The sequence below is a fragment of the Nannospalax galili genome, unplaced genomic scaffold, assembly GCF_000622305.1.
Source record: "Nannospalax galili isolate Female #2095 unplaced genomic scaffold, S.galili_v1.0 scaffold589, whole genome shotgun sequence".
Classification (NCBI taxonomy): Eukaryota; Metazoa; Chordata; class Mammalia; order Rodentia; family Spalacidae; genus Nannospalax; species Nannospalax galili.
In genome coordinates this window covers 3,077,459-3,091,550 of record NW_008360324.1, presented here as the reverse complement: position 1 = coordinate 3,091,550, position 14,092 = coordinate 3,077,459, and the positions used below count along the sequence as shown (strand labels likewise).

General features: G+C 44.7%; 1 protein-coding gene across 7 annotated transcripts in view; it reads right to left on the bottom strand.

Annotated features, from left to right (window-relative positions):
• Window positions 1–14,092, bottom strand: part of Ano2 (anoctamin 2) — a 382,995-nt gene that overhangs the window by 260,464 nt on the left and 108,439 nt on the right. For all 7 annotated transcript variants that reach the window (XM_008825440.2, XM_008825443.2, XM_008825439.2 and 4 more), the window contains 2 exons: window positions 12,820–12,861; window positions 5,012–5,076 (listed from right to left, as the gene is read on the bottom strand). In XM_008825440.2, coding sequence (XP_008823662.1) covers window positions 5,012–5,076; window positions 12,820–12,861 — 107 coding nt within the window. The remainder of the gene's footprint in view (window positions 1–5,011; window positions 5,077–12,819; window positions 12,862–14,092) is intronic.

Sequence of the window (14,092 nt, the reverse complement as noted above, 5' to 3'; positions counted from 1 at the left end):
AATTCAATGGGCACCTCACTCCTCACCCTTTTTCTTCCTAGAGTAGGGAGATGTTTAATTTTATATTCTAAATATGCTTTTCCAGGTTTCTGATCTTGTTACTTTGCCTTTTGTGAAATATTTGAAGTCTTGTAGTTTTCCTTGGTTACAATGGATAAGTTATATGCCTCCTTTCACTCTATCTTATACAATCATCTCCCTGTATAACAGCTAGATCCTCAAAGCCATAGACTTTACCTTCACAACTGTACCTTCCCAAGTTGTTGAAGAAAGACGTTTGCTCATTGTAAGCATTAGTAAAAGCTTATTACATTGAGCTGAATGGACTTTCTAAATCCCAGGGAAGATCAATGACAAGGCAGTGGGGCTCAGGGAACAATTAATCAATCACGAGTTGATGAACACTTTTCTCTCCCTCCCCTTCCCTACAAACTAGCTGTGGTCTTCCCAAACCTGGCTTATCTTACCAGGAAACTTCCTGGAAAAGAATGTGGTCTCCCTTGTCTCCTTAAAGGAATTTTAAAAAATCATTTCTCTCTGGTCCCCCTCTATCTCTCTCCCCTCTCCAGTTCCTTTCAGCTCTCTCTCTCCCTCTCTCTCTCTCCCCTTTCCCCTTCACTACTCTCCACCAGTTCTCTTTTCATCTCCTCTCCAATCGAATTCAGTCACTCCCGGACCTCACTCACGGCCACTGGACAACACTGGTTTCTGCGACCGTTGAACTGCCCGGCACAGTTACTGTGCCTGTCCATGCCCACCTGGGAGTCAGACCTGCCTCCCCGTTGCACTCAAATCATTTTCCCTACCTCAGCTCCCTTCCCTTCCTCGCTCCTGCCATCTTTTGCCTTCCCCTAACATCTCATCTTCTCTCTCTCTCTCTCTCCTCTCTCTCTCTCTCCTCTCTCTCTGTCTCTCTCTCCTCTCTCTTTCTCTCTCTCCTCTCTCTCTCCTCTCTCTCTCTCTCCTCTCTCTCTTTCTCTCTTTCTCCTCTCTCTCTCCTCTCTCCTCTCTCTTTCTCTCTCTCTCCTCTCTCTTTCTCTCTCTCTGTCTCCTCTCTCTCTCTCTCTCTCTCTCTCTCTCTCTCTCTCTCTCTGATATATAGAGGGGAACATACCACAACACTCATGTAGAGGTTGGAGAACAACTTCCAAGGCTCCTCCCTTCCACCTTCAGGTGCCAGGAACTGAACTCAAGTTGCCAGATTTGCTCAGCAGTCCCCTTTACCCATCGACCAAGCTGCCAGCCCCTCCTGGAAAAATTTGGATGGGCCACATTTCAAGAGGAAGGGACTAAGCCCCAGATATCAGGAGGGATGGATCAAACACACAGTCTGCTATGAGCACTCCCGCAGAACATGGTGGGCAAGGACAATGATCTCAGCCTGGAGAGCAGGAGAAAAAAGATCAACTCCTGTGAGGCAAAGGTTCTGACAGGTTCTCCACAGTGGAGCTGGCCATAGGTTTGAAAATTATGGAGATGGGTATCAAGGTGGAGACACAGAGTTTCCCAAAATCTGTGGAAATCATTCCCTTAGATGCCACGTTGAGGTCACTGTGGAAGTTGTCCCACATTGCAAGGTTTCAAGCTGGAACATTTTTGAGAGTTCTAGAATTGTTGGGCTTCAATTCTGAACCTGATTTTAGGTGCAGGCAGGGAAGGCAGGGAAGGGTAAGGGGAAATCCCCTCTCCAGACTGCAACTGGGTACACAGGTGGTTAAGCATAGTGAATGCTCTCCTTGCATCCCTCAAGAGGGTCGCTGCCCCACCCCCAAGTCCACAGGCTTCAAACCCTGAGCTTAGTAGGCTTCCAGAACCTTTTCTTCCTCATGTTGTCACAGGTAGGCAATAGCAGATGCTTGAAAGTAAAAATGTACATATAGATTTTAGACATCAGTTTCAGTAAAGTACAGTCAAGAGCAGAATCAAATTCAGAAGACCTAGAAAGCTTAATGTTTTGCTTCAAGCATATCAAAACCTCAAGATGAAGTAAAGCAGCCTGTGAGCACACATCAGTTTTCATGGAAACATAGTTCATGGCCTTGACTAGTTATTGGATCAGATATGTTCAAATCCAAAAGGCCTCATGTTCCCCAAGTATCCCAGAAAACCATCCTGGGTTTTTGTAGCACTGAACCAGAGAAGTGAGAGCAAAAACCTACTCTTCTATCTGTGAAGATCCTCTTAGGACCCTAAAGGGAATGGAAGGACTGCTCCATCTTAAACTTCACTTCACTATATTTTGGGTCATGAACTGTTTCTACCAGGGCACAAAGGCTGCTGTCTGGAAGTTCTCATTTGGGTTGGGTTGCACCAATACACCAGAGTCCCTCCCAGATCCCTCCCTAGGAAACTTTCCAGACAATTCTTGCAAGTGTGCACATTCATCCAAGGCCTTCAGGCTCCAAGGATTCCAGGACAAAGGTAGGAACCAAGGTAGAGAGCCCCGCCAGCCTGGAGAGACCCATCCATGGTCTCACAGTGCAGCCTGCTGGGTCCCAGTGATGGTACAGTCAGGAGGCAAGGGTGAAGGATGTAGGCACAAGAGGATGTAGGACTATGTTGCCTCCTATCTATGACTCTCAACTTCCAGTAAGAGAGTTTTGATCCCCAAATTCAAAATTAGGCTTTAAGGTGAAAGATGACTAGTCCTGAATCTTTCAACAGGCAAACACAGCTGCTCATGCAAGCATTCTAGGATGTGCCAAGCCAGTTTATAAGATTTTGTCTATTTTTGAACCCAGATCACATGACTGCAGCTTCTTCATGAGGCACAAAGAAGGTCAGCACACCTCAGTAAGTAGCAGCAGAGCATAAATGTCCCTGTGTGGACCTCAAAATGCCTCAGAGCAGGGAGGTGGTGTGGGCCAAGTGGGTCACTGTAGGCAGTGGCCAGAGAGATGGAGAAGCAGGAGAGAGGAAGGGCACGGAAGAGGCACTTACAAGACTTGAAGTTAGATTAGCAAGTGGGAAGGACGAGAAAAGGCAGCATAGATCACCGAGGTCATAGGCTGCATGGCTATGAACAGGAGGCAGGAGAGGTCTTTGATAATCAGAGAAATCAAGACAGGGTCATTTGAGAAGAGTGTGGGGTAAAGCGTTCATTGTGGAGCTTGCTGAGAAAAGGCTGTTTTTCTACACATCCTGCCCTCTTTGGGTATCTGCTTGTGACCCTAGAAAGCCTACCCCTTCCCTCTCCCTCACACCTCCCTTCCTGCTCCCCCTTCTCTTCCCAGCAGTTCCTTGACGTGAGAGGTCCTTAGCCCAGCAGGTAGGTGACAGCAGCCTGCCCATTCCCCATACACACTACACAGTGTCTCCCTGACCTCCCCCGTCTCTCCAGGTTCAGCTTTCCTTCCTTCCCCACCACGGCTGCCTGCCCTGTGGACAGCCTCCAGTTCTGCTCTGGCTCCCTGTGCCCAGTCTAGACAGAGCTGAGTTCCTCAATCTTGCCAGCTCCAGAGCAGGGCTCTGCTCCAAAGGTAATTCTTCCCCAGCAGGCAGTGCTGCTTTGGTGGCCAAACCCAAATACATACTAGGACCATTTCCCACTTCACTGGCAGACAAGTCACCTGAAGTCTCTAGGGAAAAGACAAGCCTCTCTGGAAGGGAGAATTTTTGCTTTTTGTTCATATTTTTAAAAACAAATGGGTAGTTGGACAAAACAGGCGACAGAGGTGGGTGGCCATTTGAGATGCCAAGAGAAAGAGATCAAAGCCCACTCTGAATGGACGAAACAGGCTTGGTATGGCCCCGGGAACAGTCTAGGTGGCCCACATAGCAAAAAGGCAGCCAGGGAACAGAGCTGCTGGGTGAGGAGCCACGGTCACAGTCACCCCCACCCCTGCTCCCAGACCCAAGCACTTCAGTTAAAGGGTTTCTGCTGGAACGAACACCTGTTTCCCCCAGTTCCTTGGGAGAGCTCACACATCTCAGCATAGGAAGTGAACCTGCCCAAACTCTGGCCCCCATGTTGCTTTCTTTTTCTAAGAAGAGGCTGGAATTCCTCCCTCTGGACTACATCCTTCTGGCGGCTGCCCCTCTCACATTCCCAGATCAGGGCAATGAGCCAGGAAAGCTCTCCATATGTGCAGCCTTGCTAGTTGGCTCATTAGAACTACCACAAGGAACTATGGGGCAGGGAGGCCATTGTGTCAGTCTGCAAGCTCAGTCCCTCATCTTTTCCAAATGAGCATGTTCTATCACGTTAGCCTATAGATCCTTCAGTTCAGCCACTCCAGACCTTGAAGGCCAAGGGAAGAATGTCTGAAAGAAATAGTAACAATTTTGTCTAGATCTGGATTAGAACCCAGGTCTCCAGACCCTCAGCCCAGAACCTCTCCACTCCCCAGTGTTGCCACCCAACATTCCAGACAGGAAGAAGACTAAGAACAAAGACTATATTGAGTTTCTAGAGCCTTTGCTCGGCTTTAGGCTAGTCAGACCTTCTGCATTCTAGAAAGTTCTTTGAAAGGAACTTCCATCAACATTCTATAGAAGCTTGGGAAATTTCCAAGGTGTCAGTTGAACAGAGGACCCAGGCTTTCTATAAATTAGAAAAGTTGTGAACAGCCAAAATTTCCTGTCAAGCCCATCAATTTATTCCCTGTGTGATTTGTGCCATATCTTTCTACCCCTTGACAGCACTGTGGCCACCTGGGTGTTAACCAAGTCTATGCTCCAACTACATCCTTCCCTCAGGCAAGTTTAAGGAAAAGAATAAGATGGTTCTTTCACTTCCAAAGAGCAGGCAGGGAAATTGAAGGCATGACCTTCACCTCATGAAGTACTGGGATGTTAAATCTATACCATCTTCTGCCCCACACAGTCTCCATTTCCCACCACATCCTGGCATTGTTTTCCCCACCATAAGACAGAGCAAAGAACCATACACCTTAGGGAAAGCAGGCCCCTCTGCTTAAACAACAGACTGCCATGGGCCAAAAGGGACAATGATATATCTTTCAGGATTTGCATCATGAGCATCTCTCCCAAAGTCCCCTCCCACACTCACCTGATGAGGTCAATGGGTTGAAACTTATAAAACACTCCATAGCGTGCCCACTCCTGATACAGCAGCTAAGCAAGAAAAATAGGGAGACAGATTAGGGATGAATTAAGCAACTGTTCATCCCAATGAGTCAGAATGTTATCCCCAATGCCAAGTTGCTAGGAAAAGTCTCATGAACATCCACAGAGAGAAGTCCAAAGGCAGATGGCTACAGAAACTGCCTTCTGTTTCCCCCAAATAATAAGAGACCACCCATAGCACACTTGGAGACACTCCTGTGCCTGACAAACATCACTCCTCCTTCTTTAGCACCTTCTGTTGCCTGACCCAGTCCGAGCCCCACCTTTCCTTATTCACTCACTTAAGCATTCATTGACTACCTGCTATATGCCAGGCACTGTCCAGGCCTCATTTGCTGCAGTGAACCCATTAAAGTCTCTGTTGCTATGGAGTTTACACCTGATATGAGCAGATTATAAATATATGAGATTCATAAATGCCATAAAAGTAAATCAAGATATGAGGGATGTGATAGAGATTGAAGTAGGGTGCTATTTTAGACGGGATGGACAGAGAGTGCCTCTCTGAGGAGGTAATATTTGAGATGAAACCAGGAAGAAATGAGGGGCCACTCACCCTCCCTGTGAAAGGCCCTGAGGTGAGCATCTATGGTATAACCTGGGATAACAGGGAAAATATGTGTCTGGGATAGAACAAACATGGGGAGAATAATTAGTGATTATTTCAGAAAGTACGAGAGGGACATATCATTCATGGCTTGGAAGGCTATGCTAAGAGCTCTAGATTTGGTTGGGAGACTTGCAGCTGAGGAGAGAGGTAGTCTGAATAAACCTATAGAAGGTTTATTCTGGCTGCTACTTGGAAAACAGAGTGAACCAAGGAACAGGGAGGCTGTCAGAGCTAGATTCATGGGAGTAATGAGAAACATATTTGATTCTGCCCATTGATTTGAAACTTATCTCTATGTGAAAAAAAAATGAGAGCTTGAATTGAGCATTTGAGTAACAGTGACAGTCACTGAGATGGGAAGACTATTAAGAGAGGCAGAGCCAAAAGTTTTCTTCAGGATGCTGTAATCTGAGATTCTGTTTAAGTACCTGCATGGATGTGGATTAGGCAGCTGGGTGAAAAATCTGGGTACAAAAGGAATTCTAGGCTAGAAAAGCAAATTTGGTATTTATTAGAGAAGAAATGAATTGTGACATTATCACATTGCCAAAGAATAAAAGATAAGTACAGAATAGCCCAAGATCTGGGAACCTGACACTGTCAGGGTTAGAGAACCAGGAGACAGTGATGAATCGGTAAAGAGTCTAAATGATCAGAAGGAGTGGTGTGGAGTGAGAATAGATGTGTGGTGTTCTGGAAGCCAACAGAAGAAAGGGTTTCCAGAAGAAGATGGCACGTTGAGTGAAACGCTGCTAATGAGTCAAATGGGAATGGGAAAGTAGTCGTTGGATTCTGTAACTTGGAGGTCACCGATGACCTTGACAAGAGAGGTTCCAGGACATAGGGAGTTGCCAAACCTGAGTGGAACACCTACAAAAGACTCAGGGGAAATGCTTATGAGAATCGTCTAGCCACTCTGGTAGAAGTATCAAGTGGACAAAACCTGTCTCTCAGTCACAGAAGCAAGCCACACCACCCAATAACTGAGTTTCAAATCCTTGGCTAACAAGCTTCACCAATCATCCAGGAGTACATCAAGTCATTAGTAATGGGCCAGCATTAGATCTCACGTAGACAGCCAGGCTGGGTGGATACTGTTGCTTAATCAAATAAGTCTAGAATTGACAATACCATTTCTGTTTTGGTATGTTCTTTGTGTTCTTTAAACATAACATTTTTTTATATACCACACAGAATTCCCAAGGAAATCTACCAAAGAGGACCTGTAATCAAACCTGTTATGTACTCCTGCCCGCTGTACATCAGCCTGACAGGAAGCCACCCTTTTCATCTAAGGGCCCTTAAAGACATGATACTAAAACTGAAATGAGAACTGACATTCCTATTTAAAGGCTATAGGCTTTTATTATCATAATATCTCCCAGAAATTGTAAAAATACAACCAGAAACCAAGCAGACAGATGAAGCAAGATGTACACGCAATTACCATTTGCAAAAGAAACTCAGACACAAAAGGACCTTAAATGATGTGTGAAAACAGAGGAATGCACTAAAGAGATGGTTCAATAGTTAAAAGCACTGGGTGCTCTTACAGAGGACCCAGGTTCAGTTCCTAGAACCCACATGGTGGCTAACTACTAACGGTATAGAACTCCAGTTCTAGGGGATCTGATGCCCTCTGCTGGCCTCCACTGGACATTGCATAACATGGGTGCATTTACATACATGCAGGCAAAATACTCAGACATAAAATAAAAATAAGTAAAACACACTAGACTGAGAACTATTTGAGACCGATTGCTGCTGGGTGAGGGAGATTATGACTTACATATGATCACTAGATTGGATGGCTGGACTCCAGTGGACCATTTGCACTCAAGGACACTTGGGTACAAATGCCTGAATGAATAGGACTTTGCATGTATGGCAGAATGCATAAAGGTCAATGGAGGGATAAGGGAGGCATGAATGGGGGAGAGGTGTCTAAATTTGATTAAGAACTGCTGTATGAAGTTGAAAAAGCTCAATAAAAAAAGGAACTAAAATAAACAATTTTTTAAAAAAATATCCTAAAAGAGAAAGAAAGCAGATGAAGAAATCTGAACTCACAAGCACTGACACTGTTTATTACAGGGTAATAATCTCTGAACTTACTCTCTTACTATTATTAACACATTTCCTCCTCCTCTTCCTGACCTTGGTGCTTCTACTACCCTGGGCTCTAATTCTCTCCCAAGTGCAAAGCCAAAGCTCCCGAAGCCTGGTTGTCACAGAAACACCACTTATGTCCCCAAAGGGAGGCCAGTTTGCATCAGAAGGCATGATGAGCAGGGCTCCTTTGAGGACATGTGGCACATCACTGCCCACCTCATAGGCTCTAGACTGCCATAGCAAATTCCTACCCAAGTTATATGTCCAGCCTAAACTTCTTTTTTTTAACACTTGCCATTTACCCCAAAGGGAAAATCTAAAAAAAATGCTCCAAGAAGTCAGTATAGCTCAGTCAGTTCCAGACCACACAGACAGTCAACTTCAGAAGCCTTAGCCCTGCTAGGATCCTGGTCCTGTGATAAGACACCTTCAAAGTCCCTGATCCAGGGTTGTATGCTCCAAGCACAGATGATTATATTCATAGCTAGAGTCAAAAGAGGTGTCTGAGCTTGATTCAGAAGGGAACAATAGATACATAATCAGCATCAATAAATGGAGCCCAAATCTGCAGGTGGAAGAGCAGACGGGTCAGTCAGACAGGCCAGCCCCACACAAACTTCACTCACCAGCATGGGGGTCCGGGAAGAATGAAAAAACTGCTACAGATTCCCTTCACCCACAAGAATGTTCAATCACACAGAGAGAAGTGGGTCATGATAAACTTATAGGCTCCATGGTACCCAAAGAGGCTAACAACCAGGGAGGCATGCCCTGAAGTCTCAGTCCCATGAGGGTTAGCACAGTGTCAGTAAAGTGCAGGCAGACAACCATGGTAACTTGTAATAGTCTTCTTAAACATGCAGAGTCTAGAACTTTCTAATACAGCACAGAAAATTCATTTTCTAAATGTTACACCATATTTTCTCTCCATCAGGTCAAACCTACAAATAAATCAGAGAGAGGCTGCAGTTCCTTCCTAATGGACAGGGCCTTCTGCAATGTGCTCAGATGTGATTCAGGCACAAAAGTCTCACTCCAAGCCTTTATGACAGGAAGCAGCAACCCATGGGGACTGTCCCTTCTGAAAGACCAAAACATATAAACACATTTGGTTCCCCATGGGGTCACACCTGACAGTGGGTCACTGACGAAAGTATTTCATAAAACTACAAAGGAGCTCAGGTACTATAAGCCTTTGCAATTCTGGAGAAAGTAAGGTGTTTGGGATTCATGGTCCACTGTGAAACTGTACCTTCTCAGAAAGCAACTAGACCCATCCAAGATGGGCAGAAAGTATCCAGCAATGGCCACCTCAGAGGCATTCATGAGATAGGGCTGGGCCTGCAGTTGACTTACTTGAATATTGGGCGAGTCTTATCAACTATCGAGGCCTCCATTTCTCCTATGGTAACACACAAACTGTGTAGCCTGGTCAATGAATCCTCAAGTAGACCCCAAAATAAAAGTGCCATCCTGGCATGACAGATGGCTCTTCAATTTCAGGAATGACTCTCTTTATACCCTTTTGAGTGATCCACTTACTAGCTGTCCACCAGAGAAGATGGCTACCTGAAAAGGTGGGAAACCCAAAACCAAGGGTTTCTGAAATGCTAAAGAAAATCATATTCTAATGTTACACCCAGAGTTCTTTCCTCTTGGAAAGTGAGGAAGACACAGGGATCCAGCAGCCTTCGAAGATGGCAGTCACTACTCCGGGGTCCTCTGGGAGAGGAGGCAACTCTGACAAATGTAGAAAGAGGAAGCAGCTGGAAGCCAGAAGGATTCACATAGTCACAGACTGTGTTTTCTTCCTGCTTCTCTGGCTTCTGGGAAGGCAGGAAACCCCTGTTCTCCAGAGGCAAGAAATTTCTTCTTAATTACCTTCCAGGAGGGGAGAGAGAGACTGCCAGCCCCTACCTGGGGCTGAGTCATTACATCTGCAACACTGCGCCAGGCAAGATGGAGAGGGAGGAGCTCACCACTCTCCAGTCTGACAGGAGTTGGCCCTTGGGGAGAACATGGCAACAGCCACAGATTACAAGGAAAGAACGAAGGGAAGCACCCAGGTACCTACAGGGTGGGCACTTGGGGATACAGTTTCAAATCATCCTCCAAGTTCCCCAGAGAGGCCATCCCACACCACAGCCCCAAGCCTGGTTCATGTCCTCCAACTCAAAAGACAGCACATCTTCCCTTGAACCTTGCCAAAATCCTTTTTGCAGTGACCTGTGTTGCATGGTGGGACTGCCCTGCAGTCTTGATTCTGGACATGCAACATGGGCCCTTAGCACTGCCAATGCCAATCCTGCCATGCAACACCAACAAGCACAGCTTGGAACAGCTTGGCTCAGGTTGGAGACTACTGTATGTTGTAAACTGCGGTGTCTTGCTGTACATACAAAGCTCTCTGCCATTATAGAAGCATAATGGTTTCCTTATGGAAAACACAGGCTTTTCATATTTCCCTACCCTTACTCTTGGGTGCATAAGTATCAAATTGGTGTATCTGTGGAGAGTATTTTGTCAGAATGTTTGATTTTAAAATTTTTGGATTCAGCTGCTAACTTTTCATTAAAATCATTAAATGAATTTTGGTTTGAGATTAGAATAGAATTTCCAACAATTCTGAAATGGCCCTAAACATACATCTGCCATTTTGTACTATGTGTTTATACAGAAAGGCATCCTCAGCATCAGTGACGAGCCAATCAAAATATCATTCGACTGAAAAATGTTGAAGATGCCCCATGTACTACAGCATCAATATTCAGCCAACATTTAATTCTTTATGCCAAAATAAATAAACCTATCTCATTGGTGTGCAAATTTGCTTTTGTCTTTAATGAATAGCAAAATTTTACGTATACTAAGGAATTGTTTTAGAATACATTTATGACTTACTATCAATAAGTGTTTGATTTGTATAACTATTTTATTTTCTACATTATCAAACTAGGAATATAATTTTTATTTTTAATTAAGATTTTAGGTTAACATACAAAGTAATGGGTTTAAATCATGGCATCTTCATATAACTATTTTATAAACCTATGTCCTCTGGTTCATGTAAAATTTTCTTGAGCAAAATGGGGTTTAGGGAAAGGATTTAGAATTCCTGTTCTAGGATACACAGCATACCAATGAGTCATGAGCAGCACTAGAGTGGGAAGACCCCTCGGGGGGTCTGGATACTACTACCTTAGTCATGACCCTACAATTATCTACAGACATTGAGAACCAGTCTCCTATCCTAGTGGGTATCAGTTTCATATCCTAGATAGACAGAGGAAAGCTTGCACTCTCCACCATGGCCTCACTTACCTCAGCATGGCAAAGATCACTTCTCTAATCATGGTCTTGCCAGAGAAAAGTAAGGGTACCAGGACTAGCCAGCAAACCCAAGGGAAAGCCACATGAAGGGGATCTCTTGTCTTTCAAAGTCAATTGTTTGTCTGCATGCAATATCCTACCCTCAGCTTTGAGGATTATCCAGCAAGATGCAATTCTACTGGAAGGTCTCTCCCTAACTCTCAGATCCTACCTACCAGAATGTTTTCTAGGAAGAAATGTGTTAAAAGGTATTATTGCTGTTAACAACACAATATTATTCCAAAGATAAATACGCATGTTTTGGATGTGTTTCTATCTACTGGTACCTATAGCAGGAGACAGTCTACATTCCCCCATGAGTTAGACAAGTATCCCTGGACCCTGTGACACTCCTGGATAGGTTGGGGTCACCACCACCCAGCAGGAATTTTCTTCTGGTGGTCATTTAAAGGGGTGGTCATTTAATGGTGATGGTCATTTAAAGGGGAGGAACATGAAATTAGTGTAGGAGGACAGAAAATGATTGCGTGAGATAGGTGAGATGTAAGGAGAAATGCTTCCTCCTTTTCCTTTAAATCTGATGCGGGACTTTTCAGGAAATTAAACACCGAGGCTATTAGTATCAGATAGAAAACAGATGAGGTTAAGACATCGAAATACTACAGCAGATTCCCCAGGCAGGCAGAGAGGGGACATGTGTAAGCAATCACACCAGTATTTCTGGAGAAGACCTTTTATGTTTTTAATACTTAACACTTCATAACAGGGACTAATAGGCAGGATAAAAAGAAGGCTGCTCAAAAGGCAACTTGGGGGATGAATGGTTTTCCAGACAACAGAGTTGGGGGGAGGGAACTTCTTGAGATTCAATTCCTCATCCTTCTCTCTCTCCCACCATAGTCTGTGCAATAGAGCTGCCAGAGGCTGGGTGGGAAGCTGGCATGAGAGGCTGGTGAACAGGTCCTTACCAAAGGTTCTGGAGGTACCGTTTATTTATTATGCTTGGATGAACCCATGGCCCCAGAGTACCAACCAACAGAGTAAACAGATCTGCATGAAGGGCTTGACAAAGCATTGTACGGCCAGAAGCCACAACTGCCATAGCAGGCATCCTTCTAAAGGTGCCATTGTCTCTCTCCAAACCATAACCTCTAGTTCCTAGCTTCCTGTAATATGCACCCTGATGTAGCTTCCTTCTCCTTCAGCTTCTCCTCCTGTAACACTGGACTGGCTTTACTTACCCGCAAGACAAGAAAAACAATGTAAACATGACCCCTAAATGGATATCTATGGACAACCATACTTTTTTGGCAGGGACACTGGATTTCAGAAGCAAAAGTTGTTCTAAGTATCTACTGTGTACTAGAACAGTGTGACCTTGGACAAGGTGTTCAATCTCTGCCTCAGTTTCCACATCTGTACATTTAGGAAGTTGGACTATCAAGATTTCTCAGGTGATGCTCTCTTGTCTTTCAAAGGTGGAGTGAAGGTTTTGTGGGGGACATACATAATCATGGGGGTGTTCCGACATGGTCCTTGTGTTTCTAAATGTCTCAGGATGAGTGGTTAAGGAAAAACTCAAAAATATTTATGTAAATAGAACACTTGTGACACTTGTTCGATACCCATCCATATTTTTACAAGCCCAAGGCACTCAACACAGCACAAATGAGGCTTACCTTTCTGTCATTCATGTCATCCCCTGGACTATCGTATTCACCCTGTAGGAGAAAAAGAGATGCATGATAAACTCAATAGAATCATCAAAAACAGATGTGAAATGAGAAAGGAGTTTCTTTTTCAATTTTCTAATGTCATCCTTTTCTTTCATTTCTATTTAAGGAAAATCAGAACCATGGCATGGTCAGGGCCAATATTCCACTTTCTCGGTCATCAACGCAGTGTTTAACTGGGATAGCTTCTCACACAGAGATGTTCATTCTCCTATGCTTTACAGACAAGCTCGGACTAAAGATGTTCCCTCTCCTACGCTTTACAGATGAGCTCGGGCTACTCTTTGCCAATGCAGCAGCAGGCTGTAAATGAGTTAGCACATGAAATGAAAATTACCCCATATCATGACATGTTTATCCCTTGTCTACAAGTGGAAGAAGTTGTATCTGCCACAACAAAGATGTCAGGACTGGGAAGGGACCCATCGGAGAAATTCCTGTTGGTCAGACTCACGTGGTAGTACTATGTGAGAGATGCTAGAGACATGGTCCATCAGACACACAGTGATGCCAAAGAGACATTTAGTTTAAGTTTTACTTAAGTTATTCACAAGTTGTCATGAAAGAGTTATTGCATTGCATCATGGGTAGACCACCACTCCCAGACAAGTAGTGTGCCCAGGCTGTGCATTACTGAGGCCTCTGAGAATCGTTCCATGGGCATTCACCTGCCTCCCTTGGCATCCCCACCACACACGCACCTTTAATCACCCACATGCTACGTCTGCATTTTTTCACCTTCACCAAAAGCAATGGCAAGGTCATTCCCATCAGGGAAAGGGCAGACAGGAACCAATGCCTTTTGTCATGTGCAGAAATCATTAGATAGACAGTCTGAGATTTTGAGAAAAAAACCAAACCAATCACTATCTTCAGCAATGAGTGGGCAAAGTTGGCCAAGGTATTCCAACGTCAAGATTCACTCCTGCTTTATCACATATACATTCACCCACTCCAATGCCTGTAGTTTCAACTTCTGGAAGATTAGAGAGAACATATTAATAAAGTTAGTACTTACAGCCAGCCATGGCACACACCTGCAATCCCAGAACTCAGAAACTAAGTCAGGAGGATATAAGTTTGAGGCTAGCCTGGATCACATGGTGAGACCCTGTCTCCAAAAGGGAAAGAAAAGAGGAAGAGAGGGAGGGAAGAAGAGATGGAGGGAAGGAGGGAGGGAAGGAGGGGGGAAGGAAGGGAGGGAGGGGAGAAAGGAAAG